Source organism: Neovison vison, chromosome 2 (genome assembly GCF_020171115.1).
Source record: "Neovison vison isolate M4711 chromosome 2, ASM_NN_V1, whole genome shotgun sequence".
NCBI lineage: Eukaryota > Metazoa > Chordata > Mammalia > Carnivora > Mustelidae > Neogale > Neogale vison.
The window spans coordinates 106,302,542-106,324,419 of NC_058092.1; the positions used below are offsets into that span (position 1 = coordinate 106,302,542).

The following is a 21,878-nucleotide window of genomic DNA, read 5'->3' on the forward strand; positions in this document are numbered from 1 at the left end:
ACAATTAAAGAAGATATAATTAAAATTTGTATGTTTTCTCCTATTAATCTGTTTTTTTTATTTTTGTCAGTTAAATTCATAGGTCCAGTCAGAGACCCTAAGAAAATAGAAATTATCCATTCCCTAGAGCATTATTCTGATTCTGTGATCCTAGATAAGCTATTTACTTTTTCATTTTTTCTATAGTTGTTAATAACTCAAAAGTAAATTTGATACAAAGTACCAAATCATAAACCTAACGTGTCATTATTGTGGTGTCATGGCTCCCCCTCTGGCAAGGCTGAAATTGGTTTTGGTCTCAGGAAACCAAGTTTACCTGAAACGGTTTCCTCTTCTCTAAAAATAGGAGAAATACTTGTGTTTTCCTCCTAAGATAAAGGTCTTAGAAGAACCAAAGTAGGAATAAGATAGAAGAATAAGTGAATTTTGAAAGCAGCTTGTGAACTTCAGGCATGAGAGAACTATAAAGCAAAATGATTATTAGACCAGGGGATTTTCACAATTTTTGACTGAAAAAAAGGTTCTCCTGATTGACACTGGGCAAATCTTTTCTTACTGGGGCGGCTGTTTTCTAACTGGTTATGCAGACATATCGAAGTTAATGAATAATTATGTTTAAACTGCTAACATAACTTATTCGGACATAAAACAATTTGTAAACAGCTTGTACTCTTCAGCAATCTCCAACTACAGACCAGCTCTGATTTTATTATTGTTTATAAATGAGATATTAACTACCCTCGAAGCTCTCCACTGTCCCCACAGACAGCAAAGTAGAAATATCTAAGTAGAGACTGCCAGAGCACCTGGTTTCCTGAAGACACAGGAGACTAAGGTGGGAATGGAATGCATTTGTGGCAGATCCAATAAGAAAATCATAGAAAACAATCAGAAATTAACAGGGTTAATTAAACGGCGGTTGAGAACACTTTAGTCACCATAGGAAAGCTAAATATTTTGGAAAGGCTTGGCACATGCCGTTACTTAAGCTTTGCCTACTGGCAATCTGGCATTTCTCTGACGGAGACTGGCTCTTCAGCCTCTCGGGATTCCCAGAGCGCCTTGCGCGGCTCTTGGCGGGAAACTGCCTGGAGGTCACAAGGCTGCTGCTGCGCCTGTGAGAGCAACGGTTGAGGGAAGACGCCTGCGCATCCCACAGAGTGCGTGCTGCGTGGTGCAGGTTTCGTGGTCGCGGATGCCAATCCTCAGACGTTCCGTAATGTATATGTTTGTTTGCTTGTTTGTTTTCTTTCGTGTTTGTTTTTGTTTTTTTTTTTTTTTTTTTGCTTTTTAATCTCTTTTTCTGAAACCTCCCAACTACTTTTAAGTTCCTTAAAGTCTTAATGGTGAAACATGGGGGTGGGGCGTGGAATGTAGACCTACTTACTCCTCACCAGAGGTTCTTGAGACGAGGTTAACTCTGGCGTCTCGTCCAGGTTTCGTCAGGATCAGTTAAAACAGTAAATTGTCTCTTCTGGGACCTCTTCCAGTTGGATTTTCTGCTTAAGAAAAGTGAAACAGGGGCGCCTGGGTGGCTCAGTGGGTTAAAGCCTCTGCCTTCCGCTCAGGTCATGGTTCTAGGTTCCTGGGATCGAGCCCCGCATCGGGCTCTCCGCTCCTCGGGGAGCCTGCTTTCTCCTCTCTCTCTCTGCCTACTTGTGATTTCTGTCTGTCAAATAAGCGAATAAAATCTTAAAAAAAAAAAAAAAAAAGAAAAGAAAAGTGAAACTGGGGACCAAAAAAAACTGAAACTTGGTGAAAACATCAGTCGTAATTGAGAAATCAGAATCAGCCAAAATCTGGAGTATTTTCTGTTCCTCTTTTGCGGTTGTTCCACAGAGTAGGACAGTATGTTGTTATATTGAGAGCCATGCTGAAGTTCAGTAAAGGATCTTTACCAGATTCGGTCCTTTTGAAACTACAAATGTAAAACAAAAAATTCAGGATTTTTTTTTCCATTTTCTTTCTTTCTTGTTTGTTTTTTTTAAGACTTTTTTTGATATTATTATTCATTTGCGAGAAATAGCGTGGGAGAGAGCACACAGGAGAGCGGAGGGAGAGCGAGAGCGGAGAGCGGGAGCAGAGAGCGGGAGCAGAGAAGGGAGGAGGGGGAAGGAGAAGGGAGCAGGGAGCTAGAGGAGAGGGGCTCCTCAGGATCCTGACCGGAGCCTGAGCTGAAGACAGACAGTTGAAGACAGACAGTTAACGGACTGAGCTCCCCAGGCGTCCCCACCGTTGTTTGTTTTTTTGTTTTTTGGGTTTTTTTAAGGTATACATATATGAAAGATCTTTATTATAATGAATTAGTCACACAATTAAAAGGCCCAAGATCTGCAGTTATCAAGCTGAAGACCCAAGAAAGAGTTAAAGTTTCCAATTTAAGTCCAAAGGCAGGAAAAGACAGATGTCCCAGCGTAGCAGACAGGCAGGAGGAGTTCCTTCTTACTCAGGTTTTGTGTTTCATTCAGATCTTCAGTTGACAGGGTGAGGCCTGTTAACCCTAGGGAGGGCAATCTGCTTTGCTCAGTCCTGCAACTCAAATGTTGATCTCATCCTCAACACCCTCACAGACACACCCAGAACAAAAAACTTAAGATTACTTTAAAGAGTTTGGCAAGGGCAGTTTTCATTACTTAATACCTACCTAACTGTAACCATGTAGTCAATGCTTGAATACATAGATTTGTTTATGTAAAATTTATTTACATGAAATTATTCACATAAAAAAGTCTGACTTTACATGTAATAAACTAGAATGTTAGGGATAAAAATAGGATCTGAAGTTAAAGCTTTTATTTGTATCATAAGGTTGAATTAAAGAAAAAACTTTATCCGGAGATGGCCACTGCACAATTGCAAAGAACTTCCATGGTATGATTTCGTATACTTTAATATATGCTAATTTAGCTAATTTTATCGTTTATTGAAGTCTCAATTATTTTTATATTCTAAAGTTAGAATCAACTGTTTGAGGGTTTAATAAGATCAGGAAATTCCCTATTTTAAGAACTGAAGGTATTTACTAAACTCTTTATAGAGTCAATGGAGAATTATAGTAGATATTTGATGCAGTGTATTAAATAATTGGTTCATATTCAATTTAGATAAGGTGTGAATAAATGCTATTCTCTTGCTTTGATGAAATTATCATTCTTAGCAGTGCATTCCTACACTTGATCTTAGCCAAAAGGCCAAGAAGCGATTTAGCAATCCATTCCTAGGAAATGAATGTACATGCTTTATTCACAAAGATAAAATTCTCATTGTTGCACAGTTCTTGTGTTATAGTTACCTGTGTCAAACCTAGTTGGCAACTAAAGAGAAAAGAAGTGTTATCTATCATGTGCTTGCAGTCAGCTGCAGGAGGATTTTTGACATGATTTTTAACTACTTTTTGCATTTTACCTTTAAGCGGCAACCCTGGAATTACCCTCACATCTTAGAAGCCACCCTGACTTTCTGGGGTTTACTAACTACTATGGCTAAGTTTTTTTTTTTAATTGTTAGAATTCTTTGGGAAAGTATCATGCTTATGCAAAATTAGATCTACTCAAAGTTCAGGAAGATGTTATTTTTAATAAATCTAAATGATATGTTTAAATTTTCCTTGAATTTAGAGTGCACTGGTGTTTCCCAGTAAGATATCAACAGAGCAACAGTCTTTAGTGTTAGTGAAGAGGCTCCTAGCAGTTTCAGTATCCTGTATCACATATTTGAGAGGAATATTTCCTGAATGTGCTTATGGAACAAGATACCTAGATGGTAATGTCATGTTTATATTTTGTTTGTTTCAATTTTTTTAGATGTAATGTTTATTTTAAAACTTTCTTTAGATGTGCCTGGGTGGCTCAGTGGGTTAAAGTGTCCGACTCTTGATTTCAGCTCAGGTCTCAATCTCAGGGTCATGAGTTCAAGCCTGTGTTGGGTTCCCTGCTAGGTGTGGGAGCCTATTTTTTAAAAAACCACGCATACACAAAACTCTTTCTTTAAATGTGTTTTTATTTTGGCTTGCTTTAAAACTGTGATATTTTTGACCCAGCAATTGTACTACTAGGTATCTACCCCAAAGATACAAATGTAGTGATCCGAAGGGGCACCTGAACCCCAGTGTTTATAGCAGAAATATCCTCAGTAACCACTATGGAAAGAGCCCCAATGTCCCTTGACAGATAAATGGATAAAGATGTGGTGTGTGTGTGTGTGTGTGTGTGTGTATGCACACATATACATACACACTCACACACACACAGTAGAAACTACTCAGCCATCAAAAAATGAAATCTTAAAAAAAATGAAATCTTGCCATTTGCCACAACATGGATGGAACTAGAGGGTATTATGTGAAGTGAAATAAGTCAATCAGAAAAGGACAATTATCATATGAACTCATTCATGTGGAATTTAAAAAACAAAATGAGGGGCGCCTGGGTGGCTCAGTGGGTTAAGGCTTCTGCCTTTAGCTCAGGTCATGATCCTAGTGTCCTGGGATCAAGCCTGGTATCAGGCTCTCTGCTCAGCTGGGAGCCTGCTTCCACCTCTCTCTGTCTCTGCCTGCCTATCTGCGTACTTATGATCTCTGTCAAATAAATAAACAAAATCTTTTTTTTTAAAAAAAATGAGATCAAAGGGGAAGAGGGGAAAAAATAAGACAAAATCAGAGAGGGAGACAAACCATAAGACTCTTAAATAGGAAACAAACTGAGGGTTGCTGAGGTTGTTGGTGAGTGGGGTAACTGGGTGATGGACATTGAGGAGAGCACACTGTGTTGTAATGAGCACTGGGTATTATATGAGACTGATTAATCACTGAACTCTACCTCTGAAACTAATAATATTTATGTTAATCAAACTTAAATAAAACAAGAAAAAATAATAGATAAAACATAATTTTTACTTAGAGATTTTCTAATAATAGCTTTATTAAGATATGATTCACATACCTGACAATTCATGCATTTAAAGTGCACAGTTGAATGATTTTTAGTGTATTCAAATTGGTGTGCAGTCATTACCACAGTCAATTTTAGAACATTTCATTAACCCATAAGGTAACTCCATAACCAACTAAATGGCTCTCCAGTTCCCCTACCTCCCCAGTCCTAGACATCCACCAATCTGCTCTCTATCTCTATGGATTTGCCTATTTTGGATATTTCATGTAAATGGAATCATACAATATGTAGTCCTTTGTGATCAGCTTCTCTCACCTAATGTTTTTAAGGTTATTGATATGATAACATGAATTAGTACTTCATTCTCTTATTGCTGAATAATATTCCATTATATGGATATACCACATTTCATTTATTCATTCATCAGTTGAAGAACCTTTGTTTCAGTTGTTTTCACTTTTTGGCTATTTATATTTTTTCTTTTTCTTTTCTTTTCTTTCTTTCTTTTTTTTTTTTTTTTAATTTGAGAGAGAGCACCCATGAGCAGGAGTGGGGAGGGGCATAGGGAGAGAATCTCAAGCAGACTCCACACTGAGCTTGGAGCCAGACATGGAGCTCGATTTCACAATCTTGAGATCATGACCTGAGCGAAAATCAGTCAGACGCTGAACCAACTGAGCCACCCAGGCACCCAATTTTTTTGGCTATTATAAATAATGTCACATTCATGTATAAGTTTTTGTGTGGACTAAGTGGTTTTTAAAAAGAATATTCAAGGGGTGCCTGGGTGGTGCAGTTGGTTCAGCATCCAACTCTTAAGTTTCAGTTCAGGTCTGGTATCAGGGTCGTGAGATTGTTCCCACTAGGGGCTTAGCAATCAGCAGAGTCTGCTTGAATTTCTCTCCCTCTGCCCCTCCCCCTTTTACACTTGCTCTCTCTCTCTCACTGAAATAAATCTTTTAAAAGTATATTTAATACCTTTGGATGCACTTAATCATAACATTTTTTCCTCAATTTCTCAAGTTTAATTTTATCTGACATTACTCTTATAATGACAAATATGTAGATAAAAGTATACTATTATTAATAGCTTTGTACAGTGGTAGTATGTGTTGTGTTATTTTAAGGAAGTAAAAATAATCTAGTCTATTTGTACTACAGTAATCATTCATTACCCAGGGCGTAGTATGTACCTAATTTTGAGTGCTAACTATGTGCTGGGCAATATGTGAAGTGCTATGTTATGTATTATATCTTGTTAATTCATATTATAGGCCTATGAGTTAGACATTATCCCTATTTTTCAGATAAGGAACCCGAGATAGAAATCTCAGTACTTTCCATTGTATTACCTGTTGCTTTCCTGCAGGAAAGTTCTCTATCTCTGGTAGCTAAATTCTTGGTCTTTTGCCAGTTAAATTCTTGGTCTTTTGCAAGTATTTAATTGGGATAAGGGCCTGCAAATACTAAGACTCTTGGATAATGATGGTGTGAACGCTTTATATCTGACTTTAAATATTTTATAACTTTTAATAATTTTTTTCTACCCATTAACATGATCCTAGTCATTATGGTGTCATTTTATAATATGGAAAAAAATATTCTTTGTTTCCATAAAATGTTTCTTCTTTTAAATTATATTATATCAATCATCTGGAAGTTCATTGCTATTTAATAATATAATATACCTCTAATACACAGCTAAAGAAAATAATCTTCAGTTAAATTTCTAGTCATTTACTAATCTTAAGCAACTCTATATTTATATAATTTTGGTGTTTAGATCTTTGTGTCAAAATTCTGAGAGAAGATAAAAAATGTCCAGGATCTACACAGTTAGTGAAGTGGTAAGTAAAAGAATACCTAATGATATTAAATTATTTTTTTTCTTAAATCACATTCTTTTTTTATACCTTGGATACCTTTCAGTGTTTAACCTAATTTTAGTAATTCCCTTTTCAATACTAAATACCATTTTTGGATTTTTGCCTTAAAATTTTCCTTTATTTTATGCTCCATGTGAACAGAATTCATTTTCCTATTAGTGTTCCCCACAAGTAGCTGTCATATATTTTACCTTCTATCCCGAACCATCCTCTATCAACATTTTATATTTCTGCCATTATTTGTTTTGTTTTATTATTTTAAGATGGTTAATAAGAAGGGAACTTTAGGGAGACCAGCTGGCTCAGTCATTAGGACATGTGGCTCTTGATCTCAGGGTTGTAAGTTTGAGCTCCACACTGGGTATAGAGATTGCTTAAAAGAAAAAAAATCTTATTAAAAAAAAAGAATAACAAGAAAATTTATGTTAGTAATGAGATAACATGGAAAACTTATTAAAAGAGTTCTTTTCTGGAAGTGCATTCAGTGCTTTGTTATGAATCCTTTGTTATTTTTTAGGATGCTAGGATGCTACGATGCTTTGCAAAAAAAATACGTAAGTCAGTATCTCCTTATCTTTTCTCCTACAGTTTATACTCCACAAATGTAACAGCAATTACCGCAAAGTAAAACTTTAATTTAAACTAACTTGTGCATAGGACAGTCCAAATTACTCAAAAGTTTGAACATTTGAACATTTTTTTTTTTTAAGATTATTTATTTATTTATTTATTTGTCAGGGAGAGAGGGAGAGAGAGCGAGCACAGGCAGACAGAGAGGCAGGCAGAGGCAGAGGGAGAAGCAGGCTCCCTGCCGAGCAAGGAGCCCAATGTGGGACTCAATCCAAGGACGCTGAGATCGTGACCTGAGCTGAAGGCAGCTGCTTAACCCACTGAGCCACCCAGGTGTCCCAACATTTGAACATTTTAAAGACTAATATTTGGGGCGCCTGGGTGGCTCAGTGGGTTAAGCTGTTGCCTTCGGCTCAGGTCATGATCTCAGGGTCCTGGGATCGAGTCCCGCATCGGGCTCTCTGCTCAGCAGGGAACCTGCTTCCTCCTCTCTCTCTGCCTGCCTCTCTGCCTACTTGTGATCTCTCTCTGTCAAATAAATAAATAAATAACCTTAAAAAAAAAAATAAAGACTAATATTTAACTCAGTTTAAACCAATAGAGTTAATACTTAACAAATTTGCCAAGCCTGTTTTAATTGTTGACATGTATTTGTTTTAGTAATGCATATTAACTTATAAAAACTTAATGAATTAAAATAATTCATTTATTAGTTTCACATGCCTCCTACAATTTTGTTTATACTAATAATTTAATAAATTATTTCTTTGTGAGAGTTCAAAAATAAATTTCTGTGTAATCTAGGTTAAATTGTCACAAATTCTAAATAAGGAAATTCCAATTAAAAAGTGTTTACTGTAGAGTATTAGCATGTTTATATCAGCACATATAAAAAGTCAAGCTCTAAACAAAATTGTAAAAAAGAAAATTTTATTTCTGGTCACTAACCTCCCTCATTAAAGCATTAAATATTTAATACTAATTAAATACTGAGTGACTGCTGTGTGCTAGACACATATTCCAGGTGGTCAACGAGACAAAGAGGATCCCTTCTCTAGTGGGAAAACAGTCAATAAAACAAGTAATTCAGGTAATTTCCAATTGTGTGAAAGGCCAATAAAATATTGAAGGAAAAGTGTGTCGCAGGTGGAGAGGTGGGGTAACTTTAAATAGGGTGGTCCTGAGTAGGTGATGATGACGGAGCACGAGGCTGTCAGCCCACCGAAACTCACCTAGGTTCTAGAACTTCATCAGGTGACATTTAAGCTGAAACTTGATTGAGAAGAAGCCAGCCAGGCATTGACTTTGGGAGAGAATATTCCTGAAAGAACACGAATACAAAGAGTTGAAGGGGGAGTTGAGAGAGTTCAAGGAACAAAGAGGAACAGTGTGAATGGGAATAGAATGCAATGAGTAGTAAGGGAGGGAGAATAGTTTTAGAGGAGCCTGAGGAGATAGGCAGGGCCAGAGCATTCAGAAGTGTGTATAGGTAAGGAGTTTGGATTTTATTTTAAGTGCAAATAAAAAACATTTGAAAGTAGAAATGTAATGTCAGGGGTGCCTGGGTGGCTCAGTGGGCTAAAGCCTCTGCTTTGGCTCAAGTCATGATCCCAGGGTCCTGGTATCGAACCCCACTTTGGGCTCTCTGCTCAGCAGGGAGCCTGCTTCCTCCTCTCTCTCTGCCTACTTGTGATCTCTCTCTCTGTCAAATAAATAAATAAAATCTTAAAAAAAAAAAAAAAAAGCAAAATCCCGAACTCTGCTTTTCTCTTTTCAAGATCAGTTCTTACATTGTAAGGGTTTGATGTTATTTCACAATATAGATTTTCCTTGTAACTGGCAGAAATGCATGTATTTTCTTATGTCAATGACATGAATGTCAACCTTCAGTAAGTCAACTAGAAATAGATATTTGGGGGAATAAGGAAGGACATCCAAGGTTTTGCTTTATATACATCATATTTTCTTCAAGATTATTTCTTAATAGGAATAAATGTTGAAATAAGACAAAGAATTCTTGTGATCCATCAAGAAAAAATATTTCATAGAGTAAAAGTAAGATTTTTGTTCTTTTATTTCAGCTAAGGATGGTGGTTCTAGCTGTAAGTATTTTTAAATTGTATGTTCTTTCTTAAAGACTGTCCTTGCTTATTTAAATAACACTAAAACCAGCAATTGATGTGTCACTTTATTCAAACACATGATCTATTTATTGGAAAAAAGTAACAAATTAATATTTTGGGGGGTCATTTTGTATTTTGTTTTGCTGAATCCATTTATTTATTTATTTTTAAAGATTTTATTTATTTATTTATTTATTTGACAGAGAGAAATCACAAGTAGGCAGAGAGGCAAGCAGAGAGAGAGAGGAGGAAGCAGGCTCCCTGCTGAGCAGAGAGCCCGATATGGGATTCAATCCCAGGACCCTGAGATCATGACCTGAGCCGAAGGCAGCGGCTTAACCCACTGAGCCACCCAGGCGCCCCTGCTGAATCCATTTAATAGTTTAGTCTAAATATCCAATTTAGGGGCGCCTGGGTGGCTCAGTGGGCTAAAGCCTCTGCCTTTGGCTCAGGTCATGATCCCAGGGTCCTGGGATCGAGCCCCACTTTGGGGTCTCTGCTCAGCGGGGAGCCTGCTTCCCTTCCTCTCTCTCTCTCTGCCTGCCTCTCTGCCTACTTGTGATCTCTCTCTCTCTCTCTCTGTCAAATAAATAAATAAATAAATAAATCTTAAAAAAAAAAAAAGAGTATCTGTTTATAAAAAAATAAATAAATAAAATAAATATCTAATTTAGTTCTCCTTGAATACTTAGACTTATATAACTCAATTGTAAATTATTTTTAAATAGGTATACACCAATCCAGAAGACCCTCAGGTAGGTATGCTTAAGTTAGTAAAGAAACATAATATCTCTAATATCTAAAAATAACATAAATTACAATAATATCTTATGCTTTTTCCTTTTAATTTTTTTATCTTATGCTTTTAATGATATTCACTCTTACATGTATTTTCACATTTGAACCTCATAAAGGCTTTTTTGAGGTAAGACAAGGTTTGTATTGTTATTTTTAAACAGATTAATATGCTTGCTACCAGAGAGATCCTGGGCCACAAATCCAAAACCCCTTAGAAATAACCTAAGTCTCCTAACTTGTGCTTTTATGTAACATTCTTTTTATAAAATTATGAAAGGGGTTGAGTTTGACAAAAATGTGATACTTATCCTTGAACTTTGAATATTCATCCAATCCTGTCACATCCACTTGTTCATCTGACAATTAAAGAAGGGATTGATACCATTATCATCTTTACTTTATAGGTAAGGAAACCTAGATACAAGGTTTCTTGCCTAAGGTCACAGTGGCAGAACAAGAATTTGGAACCTATGAAGGCCAGCCCATGATCTTGGTGCTTTAAACATTGCACTATCGTTATTATAATATATTCATTCAGTCATGGAGAAGCAGATTTTTTTTAGAGAGAGAGAGCTGATTCCCCTTCCTGTGAGAGCACTGATATGTAAAGAAAGCATGTGTGTCCATGGTGACAAAGAAAATCTCATGAGCTGTGAATTAGTTGATTGTTCAGAAGCTAACTAATTGTTCAGAAAATATTCTTTTAGTTTCAGATGTTGTATATAGTTCAACATCTTTTTTTACAAGAGTAGCTTGCTGATTCACTAATATTTATGATTGTTTGGTGTGCCAGGCGCTTTTATTAAGGGCTTTATATAAATTATCCTATTTGCTAAAAATTCTCAACCACCAATGACATAGGTACTATTTTCAGGCCCTACTATTAGCTGGGGAAACTAAAACCTAGAAGGCTTAAATAACTTGCTTCTGGTTACATATAGCAAGGATTTAAGTCCTGTGCCCCTCTTACCTGCCTCCTAAGGAGTTCCTTCCCTCTGGGATATATAATATACATTGCAATTAGTGGGAGAATATACATCTCTCTTGAGACTGAAGCCCCAAATCCCAAATCATGGGAATTATTAGGACTTGAAAGTTTCAGTTGACCATTAAGGATTAACATTGCATAAAAAAAACTATTAAATCAACGTTAAGAGTTATACATCAGCTGTATTTAGCTACTTGGCCACCAGCACTGTATATCAAATACATAACTGTAATGTTTTCTATTTAAGACAATTTCAGAATGTTACCAATTTAAATTCAAGTACACTAGTAATGGACCAGTCATGGACTTCATAAGGTATTTTATCATTTCCTTTTTGTAATACAGATTACCACTTATTTATATTAATACTATATTGCTAAACTTCAAGATTAATTCTGAAACTTCTCAAACATCGTCAATTAACCATTGAGGTGTGGCTGTACAAAATATCTTTTGAGCAGCTGCAAGCCCAGATTGTGTGGCTAATTATATACTATTTTAATTGTGAAACAGAGCCAAAGAGTAAGAAAGCTATGTATGCTTGAGTGATTAGAAATGTAATTAAAGTCCTTCACTCATTTCCTTTAAACATCTGATATAAAATTCATATTAATGTAAATAAAATTATTAGTTTATAACATTATTAATAATATTAGTAATATTGAATTTTAATAATAGTGACATTAAACCACACTTTATGGTGACTTTCAACTTAAAAACTTAATGATATATTAGGAATAAGAATCTCAAATAGTATGATGTAAAGTTGTTATTAGAAGCCATGGGTGTCATAAAAGAAATTAATGTGTGATTCTCTTATAGTAAAAACCAAAACAGTGAATCTAGTATGTCATCTGCTGACACCAAGAAAGCAAGTATTCTCCTGATTCGCAAGATTTATATTCTAATGCAAAATCTGGGACCTTTACCTAATGATGTTTGTTTGACCATGAAACTTTTCTACTACGATGAAGGTACCACTTATAATACATTCTGTTGTTACGTATATGTTTTATTATTGAAACAATTAGTTTCCATCCTAAATGATTTTTTAAAAGATTTTTATTTATTTATTTGACAGAGAGAGAGATCACAAATAGGCAGAGAGAGAGGGGAAGCAGGCTCCCTGCCGGGCAGAGAGCCCAATGAGGGACTCGATCCCAGGATCCAGAGATCATGACCTACTGAGCCACGCAGGCACCCCCATCCTAAATGATTTTAAACACCTCAAACTGTAATATAATTTTTGAAATTATAAAAATTTCATTTAATATCAGCATTTGAAAAAGAAAGATTCAGGGGTGCCTGGGCGACTTAGTTAATCCTGCCTTTGGCTCAGGTCATGATCTCAGGGTCCTGGGATTGAGCCCCACATTGGGCTTTCTGCTGAGCGAGAAGTCTGCTTCTCCCTGTCCCTCTCTGTGCCCTTCCATTTGTGTGCTCTCTCTCTCTCGCTCTCTCTATCCAATAAATAAATAAAATTGTTAAAAAAGAAAGACTTGGAAAATTAGACTTCTGAATATGCACAAACTTTTCCAGTGATATGAACATATCCATGTGAGGTACAACCTCACTCATAATTAAAGAAATGGAACAATTGAGATGCCATTTTTCAACTTACCAGAGCAGTAAAATTTGTAAACCAATTATTGACAAGGGTATGGGAGAAAGCAGGCACTTTTATAATTCTTGAGAGAATGTATATAGGTGCAATAATTTTAGAGGACAATTTAGCAGTATCAAAATTTTAGATGCATGTTTACTTTAATCCAGAAAATCAAAAGTATCTTGGGAATATACTTAACACAAACATTCAATGTTATATGTTTATAAGGATACCATGCAACTTATTAAAAAGAATGCACTCCTAATTTATCCAAGGAATATTAAAAATGGATTAAAAGGAAAGGTTAAAAACAGCTAGGTAAGTATAGGGCATCTAGGTGGGTAAGTCAGTTAAACCTCAGACTCTTGATTTTGGCTGAAGTCATGATCTCAAGAGTTGTGAGATAGAGCCCCACTTGGGCTTCACACTCAGCACCAGTCAGCTTGTCCCTCTTCCTCTGCTTCTCCCCATCCTCAAACCCTCTTCCTGGCACACATGCACACCCACACACATGCTCGCTCTCTCTCTCTCTCTCTCTCTCTCTCTCTCAAATAAATAAAATCTTTTAAAAAACCAGCTAGGGGGGCGCCTGGGTGGCTCAGTGGGTTAAGCCGCTGCCTTCGGCTCAGGTCGTGATCTCAGGGTCCTGGGATCGAGTCCCGCATCGGGCTCTCTGCTCAGCAGGGAGCCTGCTTCCTCCTCTCTCTCTCTGCCTGCCTCTCTGCCTACTTGTGATCTCTTTCTGTCAAATAAATAAATAAAATCTTTAAAAAAAAATAAAAAATAAAAAACCAGCTAGGTATCAAACACTATGATCTCATTTGTGTTTTGTTAAGGATATACATATATCTGAAATATGTATTTTACATGTGTAGTATCTTCTAGAAGAACATAAAGCAACAACAATAATGACAACTAACATTTATTGACTACTTACATTGTGCCAATTCTGGTCTGAGGATTTAACACACTTTAACTCATTTAATACCCTACCTAATGGGGTAGGTACTATTATTATCCCCATTTCACAGATGAGAAAACCAAATCGAGGATGATAGATAACTTATTCAAAGTCAACAGTCAGTCAAGTGAAGAAAAAAAAGGTTGCCTTTTATAGTATTTGAAATGTTTTCAATCTGTATTTATTATATCATTATTATTATTATTATTATTATTATGTTCTCTTCAATTTCATGAACATCACAGCTTATACTTACTTTTCGCAGTTACACCCCCAGACTACCAGCCTCCTGGTTTTAAGGATGGTGATTGTGAAGGAGTGATATTTGAAGGGGAGCCTATGTACTTAAATGTGGGAGAAGTCCCAACACCTTTTCACACCTTCAAAGTAAAAGTAACTACTGAAAAAGAACGAATGGAAAATATTGATTCAGCTATATTATCACCAAAACAATTAAAAACACCACTTCAAAAAATTCTCATGGACAAAGATGATATAGAAGATGAACAGGAGCATTATATAAGTGTCAGTACATTTTAAAGTTATAAAGTATAATAGTAACAAATGTTTGACTCAATTCAGAAGACAGTTCTCAGTGATATTTGTATAAATACTGTATTATAATCATAAATTCAAGGTTGATAGGGACCTTAAAGAAGGTATCAGCTTTTCATTTAAAAAATTTTTCCCTTGGTGCAAACACTATTCTCAGAAGTTTAAAAGCACAACTATTCTGAATGAAGCAGGGAAAGGTTCTGGAGGCCCAGACTCTCATCTCCTCAACTACCCTTGTAGTGAACTCTGAGGAAACTCTTTGGTCTGGAGCATAATTTGAACCACTGAACTACTCCAAATGCCTAACTAATGTTGAAATCCTTTCTACCAATACCCCTACTAGGTGCTCATTTTAGACCTGTGCTTGAACTTTCTTGAGGCCTGCAAAGTCACTGTCCTGAAGCAGACAGGAAGTTCCCAGAAGGCAGGAAAATTGTGTTTCTTCTTTGTAATACTCCTGTGCCTACCACATAAGTGTGTACAGTGTGCATTCTCAATATTGATTAAATGAACGGATGAATAAAAATATTTAAAAAGTCTTTTTTTTTTAGTTGTAATTACTCAATCCCAGGAAATCTTTCACATTAACATGATTGTTTCTTAATCTAATCTTTGTTGTTGTTCTTTCACCTCATTTTATTCTAAATTATAATCTCAGTACTTATGTATAGAGTTTTCTTTTTTAATTCAGGCTCTGCCACATCCTAACAAATAGAAAATTCAGTTTTCAACCAGTTTAGTCAAAGAAGAAGTCTTCTCAAAACCTAAATCCCAGTGATGGTTTATAAACAAGTATAGCTGGGATTTATGTAGCATTCTTGAAATATTTAAAGCTTGTTGATGTATGTCACAAAGAGAAAAATAATTATAAAGTAGACATTAAACTTGTTACTATTTCTACCATACTATGACTGATAAATTTTATTCTTTACTAACTCCCTGAAGAGGGTTGGGGCATTTTTTATTCAAGTGTGTGATAACATCTGTAGAAAAATTCTGGAGATATAGAAGTAGTAGTTGTATGAACTTGTCTAATTCATTGCCCTCAAACAATAGTAAAAACTAAGGGTTCTTAGAACCATTATGTATTTTTTGAGAAAATTGTATATTTGTCCCTAAAATGACCCTGCAACGTAAAGTAGTAGTTTATACTTTGTCTGGATAAATATGGTACCTTGTTATGGTAATTATAGGATTTTATTTCTACCAAGTGTAAGACAGTTGTAGTGGTGTGTTATATTTAACCTTCATGTAAAACACATTTGTTCATAAATATTTCTACCCAGTTGTTTTAATTGCTTTTTGGAATGAGTCCATTTTTTTCTTCATGTAATTATGTAGGATGATTTTGACCTTGAGACTAAAATGGAAGAGCAGAAAAAAAACCCTGGATCTTCTGATCTTGGAGGTAAGAAATTAATGAAAATGTAGATTGATTCACTTCCAATTCAATTTTATGCCATTTTAACTCTTTTTTTTTTTAACAGAACCAAATTTAGTTTGTGAGGAAGATGAAATTATGAGGTCTAAAGAAAGTCTAGATCTTTCAATTTCTCATTCTCAGGTACAAATTTGGTAATTCCACTCACATTTAGCTTTTTTTTCAGAAGAATATTATATGTTTATTCAGTTAATTTTCAGGTTTCCTTATTATATTCAAGGTCTTTTAGAAGAAAATTAGGTCTTAAGAATGCTTTTTAACAAAATTTGAAAAGTATACGCTGAGCCATCTGGATGGCTCAGTCATTAGTCGTCTGCCTAATACTCAGGTCATTGTCCCAGGGTCCTGGGATTGAGCCCTAGTAGGGCTCCCTGCTTGGCGGGGTGCCTGTTTCTCCCTCTCCCGTTCCCCTGCTGTATTCCCTCTCTCGCTATCTCTGTCAAATAAATAAGTAAAATCTTTTTTTAAAAAAGTATATGTTGAAAAGTTTAAAGTATATTATTACTGTCAATTTATTTAGTACTAAACCTAAATATTGTTCATAAAATTTCAGAATTTCAGAGAATCTTAAGTAATTATTCCACCACCTTTTGTATTTACAAATGGGACTGATTATTGTCTATGTTCCTCTGCACTTCCCCTTTCTCCAGTGGGAGTGAGCTTAAGTTCTTATCTCTTGGAAGATTAGTGTAGTGCCTGATGATCATTTGGGATTTTTTTCAGTTCAGTGAATGATCAATTATATACAGTATCAGTTTCACTATCTTTGCCTTTGCACTTTTTGTGACAGTAAGAACTACTTAAAATTAATGGTTTTCATTAACATAATAAGACCCTAGATTTTAAGTTCCTGAATTTTGGAGCCCCATTATTATGTTATAGAAAGTTTTTATTATGTGATTTTGTGTTATTATTTTCTAGGTTGAACAGTTAGTCTGTAAAACATCTGAACTTGATGTGTCTGAAAGCAAAACAAGAAGTGGAAAAATCTTTCAGAATAAAATGGTAAGTGTACCTTTAGATTTTTTTTCCACTCTAACCTTATAGCTTTTTCCCATATGTGAATTTATTTTGCTTCTTAACCCTTCCTTTATTGGACGAATATTTGGTAAGTACCTGTTATGTGTCAGGTACTTTACTAGGTGCTGGAGATATAACAGGAATAACACATAGTTCCTGCTCTTAGCTCAAAGTTTAGTAATTGGAGGTCAATGATAGGGGGCCATGATAGCAGTTTGAATAGGCTACATGGAACAAAGGAAAGAATGGTGAATTTTACTGAAAGTACATAAAAGAGGAGAATTCAGGAAAGGCTTTGAGAAATGACACCATCATCCAGATTCCAAGGAGATTGCCTAGAATGCCAAAATATTCTCATGTTTTGTCTTGTAAATAAATTGTCTTGTTAATAAGACATTAAAAATTAATGTTTTGTATATATTTTGCATAAAATGAATCTCATGTTTTTAAGCAAAAAACCCACTGGTTTATGTTAGTTTTCTATTTTTGGTAAATGGAAATTTACATTTTATTTTAGACTTTTAAGTTACTCAAACTTTCCAAGATGAAGAAAAAGCATTCCGTAAAATATTATATCTAAATTTAGGAAACAAACAGCACACTCTAACAGTGGTATAGTGACATTTCTTTCCAACTCCTCATTCAGTGACATCATGTTGGTAGCTTGAAATTGGACATGATGAGACTATTCACAGCGTGGAAGTCAGCAAATACCTCAACACAGGATTTGTTACTCCTAGAGAACTGGTTGTTAAACATTTACCAGCACACTATTGATTATAGTGCCTTTTTTTGGTGTTTTTTTCCCCACACAGTCTTTTTTTTTTTTTTAAGTTTTTATTTATTATTTCCAGTAATCTCTGTCCCCAATTGGGGCTTGAACTCATGACCCCAAGATCAAACGTCATATGGTCATCCAACTGAGCCGGGAGTCCCCTTTTTTTACATTCTCAATAGGAAGTTTGAACTGGTAGAAGGCAGTATTCAAACTAGTATGCCGATGAGACCAAGAGATAAAAGAATTTCAAAAATTAGTACAGCTAGCAGCAAAATGGCCTTGTAGGCAGCTTCTATTTAGGATGAGTATCCTTTACTAGGATATGGGGAGAAAAGCAAGAATTTAAAAAAATATATTAGGAAAGATTTTCTTGTAATAAGACATTAAGATACTTTGGGGACGTAAATTAATTTCTGAAATTGCCTATGTTTTTGGATATGAACTCTCTGCCACAGTACTCCTGATATTGAGAATCATGGCTGAATGATTGTTAGGAAATGGCAAGAAGTGAAAATATTTAATAGTATGTACACTAAGAAAGTTATTGAAAAGTACATTTTTGACATCAAAAAATAAGCATTTCCTTTTAGAGAATAGTAATAGACAGCTAATAATGTGTCATTATCCAATATTCACTTTAAAAATTGCATAGATAGCATTATTAACAATAGCCAAAAGGTGGAAGAAACCTAAATATCCATCAATAAACAAATGGATATACCATGGAATATTATTCAGCCACAGAAGGAATGAAGTACTAATGTATGCTTTAACATGGATAAACCTTGAAAACATGCTAAATGAAAGAAATCAGTCACAAAAGTCTATATATTATATGATCCTACTTATCTGAAAGTCCAGAATAGGGATTTCTATAGAGAGAGAGAAAGTCTTAGAGCTAGTGGGAGGAGGGAATCAGGAAGTAATAATTATATTCAAAGAAACCAGGTATCTTATTTTAGTAGGAAATAATTACACTAGGTATAATTTTTAAAAGAAAGAAGAGAATGAAGGAAGAAACAAATCAACCAGCCTCAGGTTTCTTTTTGGAGTGATGAAAGCGTTCTAAAATGGACTACAATGATGGGTGCACAACTCTGATACTTAAAATTATTGAACTGTAAACTTTTAAATAAATGAATTGTATGGCATCTGAATTATATCTCAGGAAACCCTTTTTTAAAAACTGCATATAGTTGCCTATAGTTTAAAAAAACCAAGTGTTGGTTGTTCTTTGAGAAATAACCAATTAGTAATTATTCCGTCTTTGTGGAGGCTAATGGAAATCAACCAGTAAAATCTTCTAAAGAAAATCGGAAGAGAAGTCAACTTGAACCTGGGAGAACAGTAAGTCTTACGATAATATACAGGTTGAATAAAATGGCAAGTATCAGACCATCTTTACTATAGATTAAATTTTATTTTTATTTATTTATTTATATATATTTAATATATTTTTTTAGAGAGAGAGAGGGATCAGAAGAGGGAGAGAGAAAAAATCTAAAGCAGGCTCCATTCCCAGCACAGAGCCTGACTCAGTTTCCCAACCTTGAGCTCTGACATGAGCCAAAGTCAAGAGTTGGAATGCTTAGTGGACTGAGCCACCCAAGCACCCCTAGATTAAATTTTAAATGATAAATGTGATAATATCCCTGGATATTACCTCAAAGTACTGATATCCAAATCTTGTTTATATGTAATTATTTCTTTTTTTTCTTATGTAATTGTTTCTAAAAAATGAGGTGATTTTAAAATAAGATGTGTGAGGTTTGTTAGTTTTTTCTATGTAAATATTTACTGATTTATGAATGATTTGAAGAAGTTGGAGGAATTTATTAAAAAAATTAAAATCAGTATGTCCAGAAAAATAAGAATAGAATGAGAAAATGAGAGTATAAGACTATTTAGGCCATTTTATTTACGTAGAGCTAAAATTGGGCCACAAATTTGATCTCAGCTTCTGAGAGAACAAAAGTGAAGTATAAATAAGTTACCAAATCAACTTGTTCCATAAAAAATAGCATCTTCTCTTAGTACCTTAGGAAGAGAAAGAAATTTTTTAAATTTTTTAAAATCTTTTTTTCTTTTTTAAGATTTTTTGTTTATTTGACAGACAGAGATCACAAGCAGGCAGAGAGAAGGAAGAAGAGCAGAGAGCCCAATGCGGGACTCGATCCTAGGACCCTGGGATCATGACTGGAGCCTAAGGCAGATGCCTAATGACTGAGCCACCTGGTGCCCCAAATATTTATATTTTTCAACTAGAATTTTTAGTATTATTAGTAGGTTAACATTTAGGCAACTGAATAAGACTGCTTTAAAAAAATCAAACGTTAAAGGGGTATTCTCAAAAATATAGTTAATATTTTTTTTCAATTTACATAACTCAAGAAGGGAATGAAATAACCTGACTCTTCATTAATTAATATATTAAGTCTTCCCAGTGTATTAAGCTTTGATTTTTTTTTTAGCAAAATCATCCAATTTGTATCATTAGAGAGTTTTTTTTAGAAAAATCAAAGTTGAGTTACTCAGGAATACTCTCAGGGGCACACCTGGGTGACTTGGTCGTTAAGCTTCTGCCTTCAGCTCAGGTCATGATCCCAGGGTTCTGTGATCGAGTCCCACATCAGGCTCCCTGCTGGGCAGGGGAATCTGCTTCTCCTCCTACTCCCCCTGCTTGTGTTCCCTCTGTCACTGTACCTCTCTGTCTAATAAATTAATAAAATCTTAAAAAAGAAAAAAAATGGGGCGCCTGGGTGGCTCAGTGGGTTAAACCTCTGCCTTGGGCTCAGGTCATGATCTCAGGGTTCTGGTATCGAGTCCTGCATCGGGCTTTCTGCTCAGCAGGGAGCCAGCTTCTTCCTCTCTCTCTCTCTCTGCCTGCCTCTCTGCCTACTTGTGATCTCTGTCTGTCAAATAAATAAAGTCTTAAAAAAAAAAAAAGGAATACTCTAAGGAAGTTTAAGTCAGACACTGCTAAGTACCAGGGTTACAAAAAGAGTAATACGTGATTTAAATCTTACATGGTGCCACGTTTCATTATCTGTAGCTCATTTTAAAATCTTTTTTCCTTCTTATCCCCCCATAATATTTTACTATTTTGAGGACATAATGTTAGATCTGTGTTTTTGACTTCTCCAACAACCCGAATAAAGACCTTACACTTTAAAAGTATATACTACAGCAGCCATCAGAAGATACATCAGTAATAAAATTTACCCTACTTTTTAAAGAACACAGGTATTCTATCTTAGTAGGAAATAGTCATACTATGTATAATTTTAAAAAGAAAGGGAAGGATGGAACAAACAAACCTCAGAGACATGAAAAAAATCTGAAAGTAAAGACATGTAAGCTGTAAAAGTATCCTTAGTAGTTGTTTTCTTTTGACAGGTCCTTCATCACTTTGATTCTTCCAGTCAAGAGTCAGTACCAAAAAGAAGAAAGTTTAGTGAACCAAAGGAGCGCATATAAAAATTAATTTTTTCTTCTGCATGTTTGTGAAGTTCTCAACATTTCAACTACTGGACAATGTATTACTATTTTAACGTGTGTTTGCCATGTGAAAATTTAAAGATTGTGTTAAGCAGTTAGTACAAAAATAAACTTTTAGCTGTCATATTGTGATCCTTACTCTTATCTGAGACAATGCAAGAGAACTTTTGGATAAAACCAAAAGTACCAGTGTCATAATTGATTTTGCTCATTATCTACTCAATATTGATCTATCTTCCATTTTGGTAGACACTTCCTTTAAACATATATTAACCTTTAATGCATTCTAGAGCCAATTTTAAAAACGAATAATGTTCATTTTGTTTTTAAATTTTGGTAGGAATTAACTTTTTACTTATGTTAAAACTGTAAAACTTAACTGGTTATTTGTCCCTGTGCCATTAAAACAATGTTTGGTGCTTTGATAGAGTGTACTAACATGGTAATATATAACATACCATTAAAAATTGGTTATCTTTTTAACTTTTTTTTTTTTTTTTTTTTTTTTTACTTCAAGGCAAAATGAGGACTGATTTTTAAGGTCTGACATTTTGGGCAGCATAAATAAAAATTCTTCAGCATCTTTGATGGCTTCTAATTTTTATTTAATTAGCAGAAAATGTTTGGGTACTAATTTTGAGATCATTTTGGTAAATACTGCTTTACAAGAGTTGAGCACACTTCCCAGAACCTTTGAGTGGTAGTGTGAAAGATACGGTGTGTTTAGGGAGAAATCTGAGACCTGGTTTCAGCTTTGATCAT

The 21,878-nt window shown here is 35.0% G+C and overlaps 1 protein-coding gene across 8 annotated transcripts; it reads left to right on the forward strand.

The window, feature by feature from the left end:
• Nucleotides 1–792: 792 nt before the first annotated feature.
• On the forward strand, nucleotides 793–21,693 carry HORMAD1 (HORMA domain containing 1). Of its 8 annotated transcripts, XM_044236498.1 has the most exons (15): nucleotides 961–1,221; nucleotides 2,809–2,871; nucleotides 3,618–3,762; nucleotides 6,676–6,739; nucleotides 7,296–7,332; nucleotides 9,430–9,450; nucleotides 10,200–10,226; nucleotides 11,505–11,572; nucleotides 12,080–12,231; nucleotides 14,090–14,349; nucleotides 15,721–15,787; nucleotides 15,867–15,943; nucleotides 16,742–16,825; nucleotides 18,894–18,965; nucleotides 21,015–21,693. In XM_044236498.1, the coding sequence occupies exons 2-15, from the start codon at nucleotides 2,839–2,841 to the stop codon at nucleotides 21,093–21,095; spliced, it is 1,188 nt and encodes a 395-aa protein (XP_044092433.1). In that variant the 5' UTR covers nucleotides 961–1,221; nucleotides 2,809–2,838; the 3' UTR covers nucleotides 21,096–21,693. The 8 variants fall into 8 exon arrangements, with proteins under 8 accessions (XP_044092439.1, XP_044092433.1, XP_044092435.1 ...); XM_044236504.1 differs by lacking the exons at nucleotides 961–1,221; nucleotides 2,809–2,871; nucleotides 3,618–3,762 and adding exons at nucleotides 793–835; nucleotides 10,386–10,396; XM_044236500.1 differs by lacking the exon at nucleotides 18,894–18,965.
• Nucleotides 21,694–21,878: the final 185 nt, after the last annotated feature.